Source organism: Mus pahari, chromosome 16, assembly GCF_900095145.1.
Source record: "Mus pahari chromosome 16, PAHARI_EIJ_v1.1, whole genome shotgun sequence".
Taxonomy (NCBI): Eukaryota; Metazoa; Chordata; class Mammalia; order Rodentia; family Muridae; genus Mus; species Mus pahari.
The window spans coordinates 69,302,940-69,324,333 of record NC_034605.1 but is presented as its reverse complement, the minus strand read 5'-3'; the positions used below and the strand labels follow the sequence as shown (position 1 = coordinate 69,324,333).

The window sequence follows — 21,394 nt, the reverse complement described above, 5'->3', positions numbered from 1 at the left end:
TCTATCAGATTGGCCTGTGAGTATGACTGTTACATTCACTTGAGTGCAATTAATGTAGAAGGGTCCAGTCCACTGTGGGCGATACCGTCCCTAGGCTATGGACCTGAGCTGTATAAGAAAGGTCCCTGAAAATGAGACTAGGAATGAGTCAGCAAATAGCATTCCTCCATGATCTTTGCTCAGATTTCTGCCTTAAGTACCTGCCTTGGGTTCCTTCAAAGATGGCCTGTTATGTGTAAGATGAAATATACCCTTTCTTCCCCAAGTAGGTTTTTAGGTCATGAGGTTTATCAAAGAGAAAAAAAAATCGGAATATAAAGTACCTAGGTAACATTCTAATTACTTATCTCTGGGGATTTGTGGGATATTTAGTCTGTTCCTAATGTTAATATATTTCAGGTAATTTGTAGCGTATCATTTATGTTATAGCATTCATCCACTTATAATTACTTTTACTTTATGTGCTTTATAAGTAAAGTTATGCCCTTTTTGACTCTTCTGTTTTGTTAAAGAACATATAATTATATGTTCTAGATAGCCTGGATAAAAGACACACAGTCCTGGTATTTTACTTCTAAGCTGTAAGCCTAGTTTGGGCAGGTTTTGAGCTACTCTAACATCTAACATCTAACATCTCAGCCATGTGCTTCTTGTTACTTGCTGTTTCTCCTGACCATGTGCTCATGGTCCATCTCACATGCCAGGCTCTTCCCCTCCTGATACTGTTCTTTTCTCCTGATCTCTCCTGAGACCACTCAGTCTATCCTCAAGTCCTGCCTTTCTCTATTGCCCAATCACAGGCTTTAGCCTTTTATTGTTCAATTAACTTGGGGAGTATGGTTTGCACAACAAAAGTGAAGTTCATGAGAATTCACTCATCTTGGGGTAATCAGATCTTGGGGTCCACATTTTAGCATTTAAATATATAACAGCACCATACCAACCCCAACATTGCCCCCTCTTGTCTAAATAAAAAGGCTCTTTCTCTTAAAATAATAAACTGTACAGTAAGAACAATATGAAACAATTCTGAAATCTATGGTGTAATAATTTACATTCACAATGTCCAGTCTATTTGCATTTGGCAACTTAAGACAGTACTCTATAATCTATCCTGTCTTGGTGAGTTGAGAGTTCTGTATTTAAATCTTTTTTTTTTTTCCAGTAACTGTGTAAGCATTTAAATCCTCTAGCTTTCATAACTTGCTATTACCAACTTAAAAATATCTCCTTAGAACCTAAAACATTTTCTTAGATCCTTAGTAATGTAAGTTTAATTGTGAGATTATGACGACCTAGATTTGATCCCCATCAGACACTTGAGTATGTAGGAAGCACAGGTAAGCAACTTCCAAAACTATAGAATTGTCAGGCGACTGGCTGGCAGGACAGTCCCCAAAATTCTTTGTAACGTTGGAGCATCTATCTTCACCCTTTGGACCATTTTATCTGACAGACATATTTGTGAAGCAGGAATTATGAAGCACTTCCTTACCCTGTCTTGGCAGGGTTGCAGTCGACTTTAACTGCCTCCCAAGAATTATCCATTTTAAACTGCATTCTGTCTGCAGATGAAGTTAGCATATTTTCTTTGCCTAGTGGCTAGCTTGCTGTGATGGAATCTATCTCCAAATGGAGGTTCTTTAATGCTCATCATCTTCCAATTCTAATGTGGGTACTGTGTAGAGCTGACATTGTCTCAGTGTCAAAGACCTCAAATTAATAAGAACATCTTTAAATTCAATATTCTGTAATAAATCCAATAATCTCTGAGGATTTTGAAGACCATCTGTCTAACCATTACATATTTGAATAGGCAAACTTGTGTTTAGCTATTTACTATTTATTCAACCTAGGAATATATATCTTCTGATGAACTAGTCTGGTATCGAACATGACCATGAGTTTGACTATTAACTTGTATGTCTAAAATATCCTAAACGTATTATAATAGCAGTTTTTAAAAGAACTCAAACTTAATATTGCATTTTTCATAATCACCTAGGTACAATACCTCAAATAAAAGTTGGAAACATGTATATATAGTATGTTGTAACAAAATATAACCTCAATTTTGTATCCATATACAAGATCTATGCCAGTGTAACATAAATACTGTCTCAACATTGAACCAATATACAAAGATCTATATTTGTGTAACATGGCTACAAAATGCTTTTTAATTTCAGAGTAAATTCAATAATTATTTCTCTTTCCTATTATTTCTATAATATCCCTAAATCCCCAGTCTTTCCTATAATATTTCCTGTATCCCCTTATTCTTTTCAAACCTACTCTCCTTACATGGGAAAGAGAAGAATAAAGAAGAGAGAGGGAGAAACCCTGAGTTTAACCTTCTATTGTTTTGTTCCTGAGCCAAGACCATTTAATAACTTGTAACCAACCCCTTTATCACAACAAGCATCAATCATCCCACAGGACAACCAAAAATCGTCCATGCCACCTCTTGGAATTGCTTCCTGCTGTTTAGGGGTTAGGGCTTCTTTTGGGGACCCTAAGAAAATTGGGGACTATATGAAAATTGGAGACCCTAAGAAAATTATGATAGTGGCCAAATCCTGGGAGAAGTAGCTGTATCATTTGTTGTCCAGTCTCTGTGGGATGGGAAAGTGCCAGGTTTCATTGAAGTCCTTCCTGGGTGGTTCAGTTCGAAAGGCTGAATGAACTGAGGTCATCTGGGGTCAACAGCCCTCCCTGGAGCTGTTCTGGAAGCTTCATTACTCTTATTACAGAATATGTCTCCTGAGGAAACAGCACTGAGGCATTCTGAGGCAGCATCCGGTGCTTGAGCATCCCCGAGCTAGCCTGTTAGGGCTGGTTCTTTGGTTCTCATTTTTTTTTTTAACATAACAGTCTCACAAGTAATATACAGCTCTGCATTTATGTATGGAATGGGCAAGGTACTCAGATCAGTTAATGAAGATTCCTTGTTCTTTGAACAGGTGAAAGGCATTTGTCTTTCTTAAGCTAGTTTGGACTGTAAGCAAACTGCAATGTAATTTTTAAGTGTTTTAATTTTGTTTATTTTTTAAAATTTAATTTTTTTTTAACTTATTCACTTTACATCCTGCTCACTGCCCCCCTCCCAAAATCCTTCCCCCACCCCCCATCACTGCTCCTCTTCTCCTCTAAGTGGGTGGGGGCCCCCTTAGGTATACACCCCCCCCCCGAACTTCAAGTCTCTGTGGCTAGGTGCTTCCTCTCCCACTGAGGCCAGACAAGGCAGCCCAGCCTCAGCGGGAGAGGAGGCACCTGGCTTTGTAATATAAATTTTTACCTATGCCATTCAAGAGAATGGTATGAGTCCCAAGGACTTCGTAGTCAATAAGATTTATTGACTGCATGTAGATGTTCATAGCTCAGCCAGTCTCAGAGCTGTTCTCATATACAGGAATCAGCATATATATTACCTATATTATTGATCATCCTAATCTCCCTCTGTGTCTCTGTAGCCAAGATCTTCAGGGGGACTTCCCCAGTTACATCTTATTTCCAATATTTTGGATGGAAGACATAGCTTTTCTCTTCCTTTTGGATAAAACCAAAACAACCCTAGCCCACCCCTAACTCTGGGTCCTTACATTGACTACTAGAATATATCTTTCCTAGGGCAACATTCTTTTTGGCAACTAAAAAAGCATTATCTTTCAAATTGAAATAATAAGTATACCTTATGTGGATAAATATACCTATATTTCTATTTTCTTTATGAAAATTTAAGATTGATGTATATTTATCTTTTAGATCACTAAGGAAATTATTATTTATTACTAACCAAAGACCTATATAGTACCTTTAAGGAAAATATGTGTCATTTTGGATTTTAGATTGTTGTTTGCAATTGCTATATCTTACCAGCTGTGGGTCCCGCACTGACATCATTGTACAGACCACACTGTCGTCTCCCTGTATGTTGGGGTTAAAGGCAAGTGCTGCCGCCACCTTTGCGCCTCAACTCCAAATCATTGTAACCCCTTATAAGAAAACAACAAATTTGAACTGTAGTGACATTCTGGATTTATTTAAAATCTTTAAAAACCCTCCTGTTTTAGTAATACCAAACAATAAAAATGTCCTTTCTATTTCCTACTATTAGTGTACAGCAAAAACTTTCAAACAAAAAAAAAAAAATCAAGCAAAGAAGCAAGAAAACTAAGTTTGGGGGCCAGTTGTGTTCTCTCATGATGTAGCATCAAACCTTGTCTGTTATTCCTTGGAATTTAGGTGTTGCTGTATTGTATTGGCTCGCCCTTAGCAGAAAAAGCTGAGAAACATCTCAGCCAAAGAGCTCTGGGTCCCAGCTGCCGTCAATTTCCATTTTTTTATTAAGAAGAGCCTTCCCCTTCTACTAATTTTGCCGCTTGTAATTTAGCATTCCAACTCTCAGTTCATACCTAAGTCTTGCTTTATTCTGCACTTTCTTAGAGAGGGCATAGAAAGCTGTGATCATGACTGAACATACTGTAACTAGCTCCATGGTGACAACTAAAACCAGGACTATACAAGATCCAGGCGCCTCCTGCTGTAGTGTTTTTCATTTTTAACATGGAAAATATTTTTCCTTTTGATCTCTGGCTCTCTCTGTAAGGACTTCAAACTGCCAATTTAAAACTGAATACTTTACCAGTTCAGATGTTTGGAGGACTTTTTGTCCTATTGCAGCACCTGGGAAATGTTCCCTTTGAAGTTTTGTGTGTCTGCAGGCTCCTCAAGCCAGCATGTGTCTATGGCAGCCATCCTTGTCCCCTTCAGCTCAAGTACAGAAGGCTGCCCAACTGCCAGGTCTGGTCCGGCCTCTCCAACAGCCATACTTCTGTGTGGCTTCAAGCCCTCAGCCAAGGCCTCAGGACTAGCTCGAGTAGAGTCCCTGAGGCTTTAGTCTGCTTTTGTTCTTTCTGAAGAGACTAGGCCTGTTGTCTAGCTAGCCTAAGATCTCTCCGCTTTTCACCCGGGGCCTTTTCAGGCTCTAAGCTGGGATTTTAACTGCCATAACCTAGGTGCCAATTGTAAACAGAGTTATGTCTTCTGCCTAGCCTATACAAAGACCTTACTTCATGTACTGGTCTAACTTACACCCCAGCCATGTGGCCCTTGTTACTTGTGTGTTCTCCTAGTCACGTGCTCTTGGGCATATCGTCACATGGCAGTCTCCTCTCTTCGTCCCCTTTCTCTTCTTCCCCTTGTCTCCCCTGGGACCCCTCACTTGATCCTCAAGTCCCGCCTTTCTCTCTGTATTGCCCAGTCACATGCTTTAGCCTTTTATTGATCCATTAACTTGGGAACAAGGTTTGCACAACAAAATCTAGTGTATATGAGAATTCACTATCTTCGGGCGACCATATCTTGGGGGCTAGTATTTTATGTCAAATTCTAATAAAAACATACAGTAGAACCTCTTTAGCCTAACAATACACACACTTCTGGTAGTTATTCACATTGGCTGAAATACTCAATTATAATATGATGAACTTTAGCTCTGAGAGAACTCTTGAAACTTCTTTTAAGAAGAAACTTGAGAATAGAACTGCTATAGTAGAAGTTAAATTAGAAATAGTTAACATCTCCTTATCAGTCAAACACATATCTTGAAACACATGCACACACATCTGATCTTCATAGAGCTCATTTCTTTGATAAATGAGCTTTAAATTTCTTTGCTTTTTCAATCTTTTAATGTTAGTTCTAATGCTATTATTAGTCATGTATTACATAATACATTGTTTATAAGAGTTCATTAAGTAGGATTTATTTTACCGGGGATGGATAGATGGCTCAGCAGTTAAAAAAAAAAATTGACTGCTCTTCTGGAAGTCCTTAGTTCAAATCCCAACAACTACGTGGTGACTCACAACCATCTGTAATAGGATATGATTCCCTCTTCTGGTGTGCCTGAAGAGAGCTACAGTATACTTACATATAATAAATAAATAAATCTTGGGGCCAGAACAAGCGGGGACAAAGCGAGAAGGAAAAAAAAAACCCATTTTTTTAAAAAAAGATTTATTTTACCAATTATGTACTTTTAATAGTGTTTAATATTATTTAATGGTGCCGGGCGTGGTGGTGCATGCCTTTAATCCCAGCACTTGGGAGGCAAAGGCAGGTGAATTTCTGAGTTCGAGGCCAGCCTGGTCTACAGACTGTTCCAGGACAGCCAGGGGTACACAGAGAAACCCTGTCTCGAAAAAAAAAAATTATTTAATGGTTATCAGAATTACTTTTAAATTTTGGCACCAGAGTGAACATACTAAGATACACATTCATTTATTATTATGTCTCATTATAAAAATCCTTTTCATTTGGCAAAATACATCGTATTATGAGATAATACGCTTATGAGATACCATGTAGAGGTGAACACTTGGAAAGCTTCATATACATTACTGTTAGAAACAACAGAAACAAAATAATCTTTCATAGCAAGTAGAAAATCTCAGAATGAGGTTCTTGCTTTTTTGAGAAAGGTAGGATGTGATGAAGAAATAGCATGAACTCTGCGTGCAATATGAAGACAACGGTGCTGTCATTCCAGAGAAAGCACGGAGCGTATATATGAAGAGAATCTTTCCCTTCCTACCTATCTTTACATTCTCTGGCTGTTCCTTTTGATCTCCAGCTATATGTATGACACTGCCACTCTCCTTCAGAATCAGCTGTGGCTCTCATTTTCTCCTTTCTCCCCACTTAATTTCATCTTACCAGAAATTTAAATTGCTGATTCGAACTTTCAATTTCCCCCACACAACGGTAGTTTTATTTAGATATTCATATTATTCTTCATTTAAGTGCTTGTTCCTAGGTGAACCATAGTCACTGTAGTTGCACATGCTGGAGGATGTGCATCCAATATAGTTGTCAGTTATATAATCAATACAATGAGCAAATCTAGCTCCTCAAACATTTGGGATTTTCATGGTAAAAACATTTAGGATCCTTCAGGCTGCCGTGTTATAGATTGTAAATTATTATAGCGATCAATCTCCTTGACTGATATTGAGTGCTTTCCATACATATATATTAGTATGGCTCCTTTTTCTGTAGGTATTGCTGAATTTTGCCCTGCATTATTTCAGTCATTTTTGTTATGTTGTTTTGTTATGTTTGACACGATCAACTTAGTTTACCATTGAGTAATTTTATTTTTATTTTTTTTACAAAAAAAAAAATCATCATCAAATGTGGGGCCATGGATGTGTGGGAAAGAGGGGAGTAGGAGAGAACCTGAATCCTGCCAGAGTTTCGGTGCTCTGGGTGGTCAGACGCAGAGGGACTGCGGGACGCTTTCCATGCAGTCCCAGGTGGGCATCTGGCTGTGTTAAGCCACTGACCCCACACGGTGGGTGGTGGACAAGAGGCAGCCCAGGTACCAGGTTCTCAGTCTCAGGCATCCCACACTGGATACGGTGGAGGAGCTGAGAACAGAATAGGGGCCCCAGGGTGACACAAGGCCCTGGGGATGAAGGGAAGAAAGGGCAGGGGGAGAGGGGGCACTGGATGGTTCCTATGCCGGCGAGAGTCCTTGGTCAGGTCCATGGCTGGAGCACAGGAAGGCCTTCTGGAGGTTAGACGTGGCTCATTAGGAGAAAGCCTATCTCATCATTCAAGCACAGCAGGCCTTTATGATCAGAGACCGTCTATGGATTTAGAGCTTTATTCTAGAAAGGCAGGGAGAAAGGAGAGAAGGTAGAAAGAGAGAGACCGGCCATGACCACATGGAGAGAGAGGGGAAGGGAAAGAGAAAGAGAGCTAGAGAGTAAGAAAGGTGAAAGCTTAAGAGAGCAAGGTGGGGCCAAGCAGCCCCTCTTATAGTGGGTTGGGCTATCTTTCTGTTGCTAGGTAACTGTGGGGCGGAGTCTAGCCAGAATGCCAGAAGCTTGGGACATTGTCTGTGTCACTGATAGTCACTGATAGTCTGTGGGGATAACTTCGACAAGGGCCAGGGGTCCAGGAGACATGCTCGAACACCTTCTGTCCCATGTAGGTGGAAATTCCTACCCACTCGGTCCCACCAGGTTTCAAGACCTCAGCTCGACTGGAGTCCAGGCTGTCTGTGCATAGCCCATTGCCTCACAACTGAATTCTAGAACAGTTTGAGTTTGAGGTTTAGCAGTGCCCTGTCATTGATTTAGCAAAGACAGTTTAAGATAAACTGCTCTGTATGTCTTGTGTCTTTTTATCCAAAGATCCAGTATTCTCTAGGTGAGGGGTTGATAGCACTGCCTGTCCCCCGAGCTTAGGTGGGGTAGCAAAAGATACACATAACACTTTAGTATGCAATTTTACTTAAAGCATATACATTCTGTGATCTCGTTTTCTGAATCTGTTTTGTTTTTGAGTGGGGCGTCATGTATACCAAACATGTTTCAAACTTTCTATATGTCTATAGGTGACCTTGGACTCCTATTCCTGTCTCCAGTACCCAACATCTGGGATTTTCAACATGTAAAACCACACTCGCTTCTATACAAGCATCTTTAGTTTGAAGTTCCAGTTACTTGGACCAATACTTTTTCACATGTTCATTGTCTGTTTTCACTTCTCCTTTTAAGAACTGTCTTCTCAGAACATTAGCTCATTATTTATTTATTTTTTTGAATCCATGTTTGCCTTGTGATGTGAAATTTTTTGTAGCTCTCCATAGTCCCTCTGTATTAAACTATCTGATATAGTGGCCAAAAATCTTCACCATTCTTTTACCTGTTATTCATGCTGGTGTTATTTCCTTTGCTGTGAAGAATTTTTTTAATTTCGTGTGATCCCATTTGTCAGGTCGAGAGATCAGCTCTTATGCTGGTGAGATCTGGTTACGTAACCCTGTAATTTAAGAGTTTAAAATCTTGTATCTTTGATTTTTCTCATCAGGGTTAGAGATGTGGATCTACTTGCATTTGCTCTGTGGAATCCAGGTTTCTAAGAGCCATTTGTTAAAGAGGTATTTTCCTTAGTACATGTTTTTGATAGCTTTGTCAAAAACCGGGTCTGGGAGCTGGAGAGATGGCTCAGCGGTTAAGAGCACCGGCTGCTTTTCCAGAGTCCCGAGTTCAATTCCCAGCACCCACATGGTGGCTCACAGCTGGGCGTGGTGGCTCACGCCTTTAATCCCAGCACTTGGGAGGCAGAGGCAGGCGAATTTCTGAGGCCAGTCTGGTCTACAGAGTGAGTTCCAGGACAGCCAGGACTATACAGAGAAACCCTGTCTGGGGAAACAAAACAAACAAACAAAAAACCAAAGAAAAACAAAAACAAAACATTTTTTAGGAAGCAGGTTGAGTTTTAAAATCACAATATATATTGACCCAAAGTATCCAGTACACATAATAAACATTACTGTCAAAGGTTCAACTCATACTCAAACATCTCATTTTGAAAATCCGAAATTTTAAACGCGGTAGCCTGACTCCTTGTGGCTATCCATCCACCTGCAGAAGTGGCTTGTTTCTACCCATTCTCTTTGGCAAACAGCCTACCAGTAACTTAGGAACGTTTCAAATCCCCTACCAGGGCTTTGTGAAACTCGCTCGCAGAGAATTGTGGGAAATGTAGTCTCGCCCGCGACGACGTCACAAACAGGGACTCTGGGAAAGGCGCTTCCGTGTTCCTTCTGCGCCTGTGTGTCTCTCCCTCTCTGGCCCTCTTCTCCAAAGTTGGGCCAGTGTCGGGTCCTGTGGGCGCTCGGGTAGCATCTCTGACATGGAGGTTGGTCCCAGGATGTAGCGCAGCCAGAGGGACGTTGCGGGGTGGGCGGGTCCGCCTTGGAGGGAGGCGGGAAGAAGCTGAATGGGAGGTGCTGTGGTGACCCAGACTGGGCCCTTCCGGTGCTGGTTAGCGCTGGAGCGAGAGTCATGGGGATGGAGCTGGGAGTGGCCTCTCTGTTAAGGTGCTGCTGCCCTTGCCTGTCCTGCACTTCTGGGGCCGGAGAGCTGGCTCGGTAGCCTGGGAATGGACAAGGGTGCCAGGCAGGGTGCATCTGCTGTCAGCTTGTTCCTGAGGTGTGGAAGCATGCCCTTACTAGCTGACACTGTCTCGATGGCTTCTGTTACCCGGAATTTAGTAGATGTATATACAGTGCAGTCTCATCAAATCCACCCTTACTGTCCCCCACTTCAACAGTACCAGGTGTTGCAGGAACACTACAACCAGGTATCTCCCAAAATGTCCCACTCCCAACTTCCTGTTCTGCTGGTTTTGTTTTTGTTTTATAACTCACTGAGTCCACTTAGTGTTGCTCTAGTGTACATACCTGTGTGTATGGGACAGGGAAGGGAGGGCGCGCGCGCAAGACATCCCCTAGAACATGGACACTCACTGGCCACACCTCCAAGCTAAAAACGAAGCTTTTTCAGTGAACTCCAACTGCTCCTTAGCTAAGGGTGGGGCCTTGTGATCCCCTCCCCTTTCCCTGTTGAAGTTTTGACTGATTTGTGTGTTATGCAGGTAACCATAGCTACCTCCCCCCTCCTCCTCTTCCCATCCTTTTGTGTTTTTATTGGGGTTTTGAGACAGGTTCTTGTGTAGTCCAGGCTGCCCTGAAATGTTCTATGTAGCTGACAGTGATGTTCACTTCCCTTCCTCCTGACTCCTCCTCCTGTGTGTTGGCATTACAGGTATGGGGAACCTTGCTCTTTCCTGTTCTGTATCTTTACTCCTCTGTGCCCTAGGAAGATGGCCATCTGTCACTTTGTCCTCTTCCTTTGTGACTTGCCCCTTAAACCTGTATTCTTTCAGATGACTCTTAAGCCATAACTTATTGGTTAAGACAGGCTCTAATTACTAATTTGTTTAGGAAGTGGCAGAATTCCACTGGGTATGTAAACAACATTTGAGATGTAGAAAAGAAATTTGGAGATGCTCATATATTTATGTTTTAATTTGTAAGTATCAGTGAAGGATGCTTTGCTAAATATTGATCAAGACATCATGCCATGTTCCATTTATAATGAGTGTTAGTGTTGTTTGTTTATTAACTGTTGGATTTCTTAAGGTGCCTCATAACCAGAGAATTTATTTTGAGAAGAAAGGCATATAATAGGGATGAAGGCATAAAAGTAGAATGTTAAGATCAGAATAAACTATATAACATGAAGATGTTTCTTACGTTTTGGCCATGTTCCAGGAGTAAAGCTTAAGTGCTGACTGTATTCTGCTAAAAATATTTGTTGATGTGCATTGGTATTTATGATCATTGTTCTTAGAGATGGGAAATATAACTCGTTTCATCTGTAGCATAGTGGGTAACACAACCAATAGCCTGATAACGTCCCTTACTCTACTAGGGACTTCCACTCACATAAAGATGATTCTTTGCTTTTTGTCATAGAAAATAATGTTGGGATGATCAAGGATGAAGCAGAGATGGAGTTTATTAAAACAGAATTGGGCAGTCAGGGAAAGAATGAGGCACCTCGGGAAGCGTGGGTGTGAATTTCTCAAGGAGTGTCTTTGCCATAGCTATGTATTGCATTTTGCTGGCTCTCAAGTTCGAATGCCAAGGGTTACTAAGGAGCCTCAATTGAGGAAATGGCTCCATAAAGTCTGGCTGTGGGCCTGGGAGCTGAGAACATGGGTGTTTTGACATGTTGCTGCCTTTTTACCTCAAACTAGCAGGTGTATGGTCACAGTGCCACTCAGGGTTTTTCATAGATGTTTGCAGTTCTCTCTCCTCAGTGGGATTCATGAATAGAAAGAGTTGTGATCCATAGAGTCTTCAGACTCTCCTTTCTGCATATAGTCACCCATTTACCTGTAGTTTCTTAGTCAGTGACATTGACCTCACTGTGAAGAGGTTGTGAACATTCAGAATTCAAAACAAAATTCAGTGTGGTCTGAGTTCAGATTATAGTAATCTAGAGTGGTTTCTATGAATAAATTCCTATTAGTGTAAAAAGATAAGACAACTGTAACCAACTTAATCAAGTATCCTTAACCAAACAGAGAAAATAGTCTAAATCTGTCCTTGACCTAAATCTGAAGTCTGTCCTAGACCATGGATTATTAAAGTGGTAAAAACTGTAAATACATGAAATTTAATTCCATCAAGTTCATCTTCCTGCAAAAATATGTGTGTAATGTATTACTGTTGATTATTCCTACTGTTTTGTTTGCTAATATCAGAAATAGTCTCATGTGTAATTATAAAGTTAATGCAACCTTATTAATAATCCAGTGTCTTGCAGGAGCCATGTGCCCTATATGTATGTGCCCTCAGACTAAAAAGGGGCAACAACCAAGAACTAGTCATTCTGGTACCATTTTATTCAGGTAAACACGGATGGCCTTGGCAGTAGTATTTTCATTGCTCTGGAAAAGATAGAGAGGAGATGGACCACATTGGTGCTGGGAAACAGTAAGTATATAGGACTGAACATTCTTACAGGAGACAAGGAATGGTGGTGTACTGGCTAGTTTTGTGTCAACTTGACACAGCTGGAGTTATCACAGAGAAAGGAGCTTTAGTTGGGAAAATGCCCCCATGATATCCAGCTGTGGGGCATTTTCTCAATTAGTGATCAAGGGGGAGAGGCCCCTTGTGGGTGGGACCATCTCTGGGCTGGTAGTCTTGGNTTCTATAAGAGAGCAGGCTGAGCAAGCCAGGGGAGGCAAGCCAGTAAAGAACATCCCTCCATGGCCTCTGCATCAGCTCCTGCTTTCTGACCTGNTTGAGTTCCAGTCCCGCATCCTTTGGTGATCAAGAGCAGTATGGAAATGTAAGCCGAATAAACCCGTTCCTCCCCAACTTGCTTCTTGGTCATGATGTTTGTGCAGGAATAAAAACCCTGACTAAAACAGGTGGGAAGTGACTTATACTGTTGGGTGGACCTGTGGACTACACTGGGGTCAGTGATAAAACCTTGCAGCCTCAAATATGCTTTTCCACAGCTCAATTCCTCTCACTTGCTGTGGATTGACAGTATCAACTTGTTGCTTTTTGTGTTCTAAGACTGGCAATTTCTTGGCTATAGTCACATATTTACATTCAGCGTTTAAGGTTTAGGAATGTTGTTGGATTCTGACTCATAGGTGGGATTTATGAGTAGAAGGGTCTATGATCCATGGTGCCTCCAGACTCTTTCTCTACATGCTTATCCATTACCAAGTAAGTTTTCTAAATACATAGCACAGAAAGTTTCATATCTAGGAACTCTTTCCTGCAGCATGTATCTTCCTTGGGCTAGGAATATATTACTACAATTTTAATTCTTCCCCTGAGCTCTAAAATGCCTGAGTGGTATGTGTGTGTGTGTGTGTGTGTGTGTGTGTGTGTGTGTGCATGTGCACACACAGCTCACTTCATTATCTGCCTTTCCTTATGCTACATTCACCATATCATAAAAATTGAGAAGGAATGGATAAATCTGTAGACACAGATGACATGATACAGACTCAGGCTAGTGATGTCACTTAGTTGGTGGAGTGTTTGCCAAGTATGCATACAGTCTTGGGTTTGACTCCCAGTTCCCCATAAAGTGACATTCTTCATAAACTAGAAAAAACAGACCTAAAATTCATGTGGAAACATAAGAGGAAAACAGAATTATCAAAGAGTCGAAGGAATCCTTGGCAGAAAGAGCAATGAGGTGAATATTATAATATCTGATTTCAAACTATACTGCAGAACTCTGCTAACAGAGCCAATATGATTCTGCACACACACAGACATGCATATATATACCAGTGGAATAAGATAAAAGACCCAGAATAAACATGTTACTTAAACTTCTCAACTTTTGACAAAGCTGTCAGAAACACTGCAAAAAAGACACTGTCTTTAATAGCTACTATAGGGAAAACTGGATTTCCCATGTTAGAATAATATAGGAAATAGTCCCATGAATTGTCAGTTATGATTATATGAAATTAAATAGTTTGACAAAAGTGAAGAGACAGCCTATAGAATGGGAAAAATCTTTGCTAAGGACACATCAGACAGGGCACTAATATATAAAAAGTTATACAGAAATTAAGAAGGCCAAATCTAAGCCATTTATTTGATGAATAAAATGTCCAATAAATAAACATTTTGCAAAAGGAGAAATACACATGTCAAGAAATACTTAGAGTGTTCAGAAGTTTTAACCATCAAAGAAATGCAGATTAAAGCTACTTTAATACACTCTCTCATCCCAGTCAGTATGGTTGAACATATGAACGGCAATATGTGTTCACAAAATTGTGTGAGAAAGAAGAAACCTCATTGACTGCTGGTTGCTATGTAAACATGTGTAGCCTTGACAGAACTCAGTATGGAAGTTTCTCAAAATATGGAAGGTGAGAGAATTAAATGACTTAGCTCTACCACCCTGTTGTGTTCCTGGAGGATTTTAAGACAATATCTTGGAGAGACCCTTGCCCTCCATCCCCTTTGCAACTGCTTTATAATCAATGACTGCTGAGTAAAGCCAGCATAGAGGTCCATTAACAGACACTCGGACAAAGGAAATGTGGTCCATATGCACAATGGGTGGAATAGATATATAATGTGAAAGAAGTGAGAACTAACTGGGGTAAGAAAGGGAGCCAGCTGGAGGTTGTTTAAGAGGGCTGCTGGGCATATCACTCTGTAGCTTTGCCACTGTGGTAAATGTACCCCTCCAGCACTCCAATGCACAAGGGAGTGGCATAAGCTGTGGACTCGTATATGGAAGGTTGTGTATCTCAAGATGCTCAGATTTTAAATAAGGAAAGTTCAACTAATATTTTTTACTGAAGAATTGGGAAGGAAAATGAATTCAATGAAAGAATAATGGCCTGTATATGAAGATGTCATGATAAAACCTATTATTTTTGTATGGTACCCTAAAAAACCCAATTAAAATAAAACATGAAAGCAAACAGGAGTGGCACTATAGTCTTCTCACTATAGAGAAATGGCTATGGAGTCCATTGTGAGCTATGGAGATGGGAATGTGTGCCAGGGCTAGAACTCTTGGTCTCAGTTGAATCACAGGTATTTCTGTCTCACTCAACAGAGCTCTCTCTGAGTTTGTGGCTTACTCACTTTTCTATTGCTGTGATAAGACACTGATCATGGAAGCTTGTAGAAGAAAAGATTTATTTGAAGCTTACAGTTTCAGACGGTTAGAGTCCGTGACCATCATGGTAGGGAGCATGAGAACAGCTGGGCAGAAATGGTCCTGGAGCATTAGCTGATAGCTAACACCTTGAAGACACTACCATCAGACAGACAGACAGAGAGGAAGGAGAGAAGAGAGAAGGAACCAACTGGGGACCAAGTATTAAGACGTAAGAACTTTTAGGGGCCATTCTCATTCAGACCTGTACTGGTTGTTGTGTTGAATACATCTGTTCAGTAATTCCTAGCTTTGTGTATATTAACTGTACAGTGTGTTCTTTTGTTTTGTTTTGTTTTGTTTTGTTTTGTTTTGTTTTGTTTTGTTTTGTTTTGTTTTGTTGAGATAGGGTTTCTCTGTGTAGCCCTGGCTATCCTGGAACTCACTCTGTAGACCAGGCTGGTCTCGAACTCAGAAATCCACCTGCCTCTGCCTCCCGAGTGCTGGGATTAAAGGCATGCACCACCATCGCCTGGCTACAGTGTGTTCTTTAGCACAACATGAAGCAAAAATATTTCCAAACAGCATGATTGAAGTGATTCCACAAAGGCAAACACTTGACCTTGTGTACCTCAGTTAAACATTCTGTTTTTATAGTTGAAATGCTTAGAATTATGGATGACATGGTGGGTACTCTGAGACGGTGAGATCTCAATGTTACGAATGACATCATGGATACTCTGAGATGGTGAGATCTCATGTTATGAATGTGCTGGGTACTCTGAGACGGTGAGATCTCAATGTTACAAATGACATGGTGGGTACTCTGAGATGGTGAGATCTCAGTGTTAATTCAGAACAACCATGGGATCATGTTCTCCCCTCAGTCAGCTCCATATTCTGTGTGTCTGGGTCTAATGATGCTTCAGGTTAGCCTTGGGTTCACTTTATAGTGGTACATAGGTGACTTGCTAGCCAGGAAGACCCTAAGGACTTCTGTTCAGAGCCTTCTTTGAGCCTTTCCATGTCTCCCCAACACATACATGAATACTTGTCTAAATGGGCCAGGGTGAGGAGGAGAAGAAGAAAGACAAAAGAAAACTTTAAAATGATATCTAATGTATTTTAAATATTTAAAAAGCATTGTACTTATATTTTTCAAATGTATAAAAAGTCTTCCAGTTCCTTTTTATCTGTAAGTTCTTCCCCCCTTGGAAGGAACTGGAAGATTGTTGCCCCCTTGGATACTCAAACAAGTGTCTCTTGGTGCACTGTTATTTACCGCAGTACTGAAGAGGTTACATATTCCTAGACTCAGGATGTAGGCAGGGTCTACTGCATCAGAATCTTCACTGTCATTTCACATGTAAGTAGAGAAGTGTCACTCTGCCTCAGTGTAACTCTCCTGTGTACAGTGTACATCTAAGTGTTACAGGAGATGTATACAGTACCATACAGTGCATGGAATGTTGTTATTCTCTTTTGTCAGTTATGAAACATAACATCCATATGTGTCCATTAGGGCATGTGTTATTCTCTTCCCTTGAAGATGGATAGTGTATATGAACGATGTTGTGTAAAAGAATCTCATTCACTGTACTATTCTTTCATCTTGTGTGAAATTGAAAAATGTTTTCAACCACATATTTAGTTTTATATTGATAGTAAATCTCAATTAACATATATTGTTCATTTATTTTTATTTCAGGGACTGCTCTCCTTCAGGGATGTGGCCATTGATTTTTCTGCAGAGGAGTGTGAATGCCTGGACCCTGCTCAGTGGAAGCTGTACAGAGATGTGATGCTAGAGAATTACAGCAACCTTGTGTTCCTGGGTGAGGATACCTTCCATTGAGAAGTCTTTTTTTTTTTTTAAACTTACTTCTGTTTTACTTTACATCCTGATCACAGCTTCCCCTCATCTCTCCTCCCAGCCCCTCCCTCTTACTTGCTCTCCCCTCAGTCCTCCACTTCCCTCTTTCTTACAAATGGAGAAGCCTTCCATATATATCAGTCTACCTTGGCATATCACGTTGAAGTAGGATTAGACACATCTTCTGCTGTTGAGGCTAGACAAGATAGTCCAGTTAGGGAAAACAGATCAAAAGGTAGGCAGGTAGTCAGAGTCAGCCCCTGCTCCCTCTTAAGGAGCCTCCCATGAAGACCCAGCTACACAGCTATTATATATGTGCAGAGGGCCTCATTCCATTCCAAGAATGCTCTCTGGCTGGCAGTTCAGTCTCTGTGAGCACCTATGGGTCCGGGTTAGTTGATTCTACAGGGTTGTTTTTGTGATGTTCTTGACCCCTGTAGCTCCTTCAATTCTTCCTCCCTCTCTTGCACAGGATTCCCCACGCCCCACATAATGTTTGGCTGTGGGTCTCTACATTAGTTTTGATCAGCTGCTGGGTGAAACCTCTCTGTAACAGTTATGCTAGGTTCCTGCCTGCAAGTGTAACAGATATCATTAACTGTGCCAGGCACGGATCTCACACCGGGTCAGTCATTGGTTTAAAGCTTTCCTTCAATTTCTGTTCCATCTTTACCTCTTGTAGGCAGGAAAAATTGTGGGCCTAAGATTTTGTGGCTGGATTGCTGTCCCAATCCCTACATTAGAAGTCTTTTTCTGGTTTCTTAAGATGGCTCTTTCAGGTTTTATAGCCACCACTGCTAGGAGTCTTAACTAGGGTCACCCTCATAGATTATTGGGAGTTTCCATTGTCCTAGGTTTCTGGTTCTTCTCATAGGTTCCCCACAGCCATTCTAGTTTTCTCTCCTTCCCTCTTGCTCCTCTCAGCAACCCTTCCACCATCCAGTTCCCTCCCTCCATCTACCCTTGCTGAGTATTCTATTCCCCTACTTGGTGAGATTCATTTCTTCTAGGACCCTCCTTTTTACTTAGCTTCTTTGAGCCTGTGAGTTATAGCATGGCTATCCTGTACTTTGTAGCTAATATCCACAAGTAATACCCTGTTTGTCTTTCTGGATCTGTGCTACCTCACTCAGGAAAAACACTTCTAGTTCCATATATTTCATGATGTCACTATTTTAAAAAGCTGAGTTATATTCCATTATGTAATTGTACCACATTTTCTATATCCATTCTTCGGTTGAGGGGCATCGAGATTGTTTCCAGCTTCTGTCTTTTACAAATTAAACTGCTGTGGGCACAGTTGAGCAAGTGTCCTTGTAGTATGGTGGAACTTTTTTTTTTTTAAAAAAGATTTATTTCATTTATATGACTACATTGTAGCTGTCTTCAGACATACCAGAAGAGAGCATCGGATCCCATTACGGATGGTTGTGAGCCACCATGTGGTTGCTGGGAATTGAATTCAGGACCTCTGGAAGAGCAGTCAGTGTTCTTAAACGCTGAGCCATCTCTCCTGCCCAGTGGAACATCTTTTAAGTGTATGCCCAGGAGTGGCATAGCTGCACCTAGACGTAAAACTATTGACAATTTTCTGAGAAAGTGCCAAATTGATTTCTAAAGTGGTTGTACTACTTTGAACTCCCACCAGCAGTGGAGGAGTGTTCCACTTGCTCCACATCCTCTCCAGCACGTGCTGTCACTTGAGATTTTTATCTTAGCCATTCTGACACACCGGCCAGAATGAGTCATTTGGATTTTCATTTCCCTGATGACTAAGGGTGTTGAAAATTTCTTTAAGTGCTTTTTATCCATTAGAAAGTCGTCTGTTGAGAATTGTTTAGATCTGTACCCCATTTTCTAATTGGGTTATTTGGTTTGTTGATTTTGAGTTTCTTGAGTTCTTTATATATTTGGATATAATCCCTCTCTTGGATGTAGGATTGGTAAAGATCTTTTCTCATTCTATAGGGTGCCATTTTGTCCTATTGATGATGCCTTTATCCTTACAGAAACTTTCAGTTTCATGAGGTCCCAGTTATTAATTGTTGATGTTAGTGCCTGAGTTGTTGGTGTTCTATTCAGGAAGTTGTCTCTTGTACCAATGTGTTCAAGACTATTCCCCACTTTCTCTTCTATCAGATTTAGTCTATCTGGTTTTATGTTGGTGTTCTTGATCTATTTGTACTTGAGTTTTGTGTAGGGTGTTAGATATGGATCTTTTGCATTCCTTTACATGCAGACATAAAGTTAGACCAGCACCATTTGTTGAAGATGCTTTCTTCTTTCCATTATATAGTTTTGGCTTCTTTGTCAAACTCAAATGTCCATAGGTGTGTGGGTTTATTTCTAGGTCTTCAATTCAATGCCATTGACCAAACATTGATCAACCTGTGAATCTTTGTGCCAATATAATGTGGTTTATTACTGTTGCTCTGTAGTACATCTTGAAATCACAGATGGTGATACCTCTAGAAGTTCTTTTATTGTATAGGATTGTTTTAGCTATCCTGAGTTTTTTGGTTTTCCATATGGAGTTCAGAGTTCGTTCACGGCCTGTAAAAATTGCATTGGAATTTTGATGAGAATTTTGTTGAATCTATAGATTGATTTTTGTAAGATGACCATTTTTACTGTGTTAATCCTACCTACCCATGAACATGGGAGATTTTTCCATCTTGTGATATCTTCAATTTCTTTCTTCAAAGGCTTGAAGTCATCTCTGTTAGTTGCTTTGTTACTCTAGTTAAAACTTCAAGTACCATACTGACTAGGTATAAAGAAAGTGGACAGCTTTGTCTTTTCCCTGATTTTATTGGAATTGCTTTGTTTCTCTCCATTTCATTTGATGTTAGCTTTTGGCTTGCTGTACATTGCCTATGCTGTGGTTAGTCTTGCATCCCGTATCCCTGACCTCTCCAGACTTTTATCAGGAAAGGGTGTTGGATTTTTGTCAAAGGCATTTTGGGCATGTAATGAGATAGTCATGTAGATTTTTTTCTTTCAGTTTGTTTGTAGGTTGGATTATGTTGACAAATCTTAATATATTGAATGGTCCTTGAATCTCTGGGATAAAGTCTATTTGATCTTCGTAGATGATGTATGTGGCATGTTCTTGGATTTGATTTGCTAGTGTTTTATTGAGTATTTCTGCGTCAATGGTCATAAGGTCTGAATTGTTCTGTAATTTTCCTTCTTGGTTGAATCTTGCTGTGGTTTAGGTATCAGGGTAACTGTGGCTTCATAAAATGAGTTTGGCAATGTTCCTCCTGTTTCTGTTTTGTGTGTGTTGAATTAGCACTTCTTTGAAAGTCTCACAGAATTCTGTGCTAAAACCATATGGCTTTAGGTGGGTTTTTTTGTTTTTTGTTTTTTTAGACTTTTAACAACTGCTTCTATATCCTTAGGGGATATAGGTTTATTTAAATTGTTTACCTGATCTTGATTTCCAGTTTTGTGAAGTACAGGATTTTTAAGGTAAGACCTAATGATTCTTTGGATTTTCTTGGTATCTGTTGTTATGTCCCCCTTTCTCATTTCTGATTTTGTTAATGTAGTAATCTCTCTGTCTCTGTCTCTCTCTCTTTCTCTCTCTGTCTCTGCCTTTTAGTTAGTTTGGCTAAGGGTTTGTCTGCCTTAATTGATGATCTTCTTGAAGAACCAACTCTGGGTATATTGATTTTTTTTTTTTGTACTTTTCTTTTTGTGTTTATTTTATTTTGTATTTCTGCTAGGAGTTTATTTCTTACCATCTATTTGTGTTGGATGTGTTTGCTTTTTTGTTGTTGTTGTTCTAGAACTTTCACTTGTGCTGTTAAGTTGCCAGTGTGTTACCAATTTCTTTATGAAGGTTCTTAGTGCTTTGAACTTTAGCACTGCTCTTAGCATTGCTTTTATAGTATCCCATAAGTTTTAGGAATGTTGTGCTTTCATTTTTATAGAATTCTACAAAGTCTTTAATTTCCTGCTTTATTTATTTCAAGACTCAGTTGTCACTGAGTAGGAAGTTGTTCAGTTTTCAAGAGTTTGTAGGCTTTATGTTGTTTTTGGGTGTTGAAGTCCAACTTTAATCCATGGTGTTCTGATAAGATACAGGGTTTATTTTAATTTTCTTGTATTTGTTGAGACTTACTTTGTATTGTCAGTTTTGGAGAAGGTGCCATGAAGTACTGAGAAGAAGGAATTTTTGTTTGGATGAAATGTTCTGTAGATATCTACTAGGTCCATAGTAGGTACATCATCTGTTTGTTTCATTATTTCTCTGTTTACTTTCTGTCTGGATGACCTGTCAATTGGTAAAACTTGGTCTTGAAGTCTCCCACTATTTTTTTTAGTTTATTTATTATTATTTTCTTTATTTAAATTTCAAATGCTATCCTGAAAGTTCCCTATACCCCACCCACGCCCCTGCTCCCCTACCCACCCACTCCCACTACTTGGCCCAGGCCTTGCCTTGTGCTGGGTCATATAAAGTTTACAAGACCAAGGGGCCTCT

General features: G+C 40.2%; 1 protein-coding gene across 1 annotated transcript in view; it reads left to right on the top strand.

Annotated features, from left to right (window-relative positions):
• Positions 1-9,636: 9,636 nt before the first annotated feature.
• Positions 9,637-21,394, top strand: part of LOC115065605 (zinc finger protein 420-like) — a 21,862-nt gene continuing 10,104 nt past the window's right edge. Inside the window, exons 1-2 of the mRNA XM_029547272.1 lie at positions 9,637-9,717; positions 16,738-16,864. Coding sequence (XP_029403132.1) covers positions 9,712-9,717; positions 16,738-16,864 — 133 coding nt within the window. The 5' untranslated portion in view covers positions 9,637-9,711. The remainder of the gene's footprint in view (positions 9,718-16,737; positions 16,865-21,394) is intronic.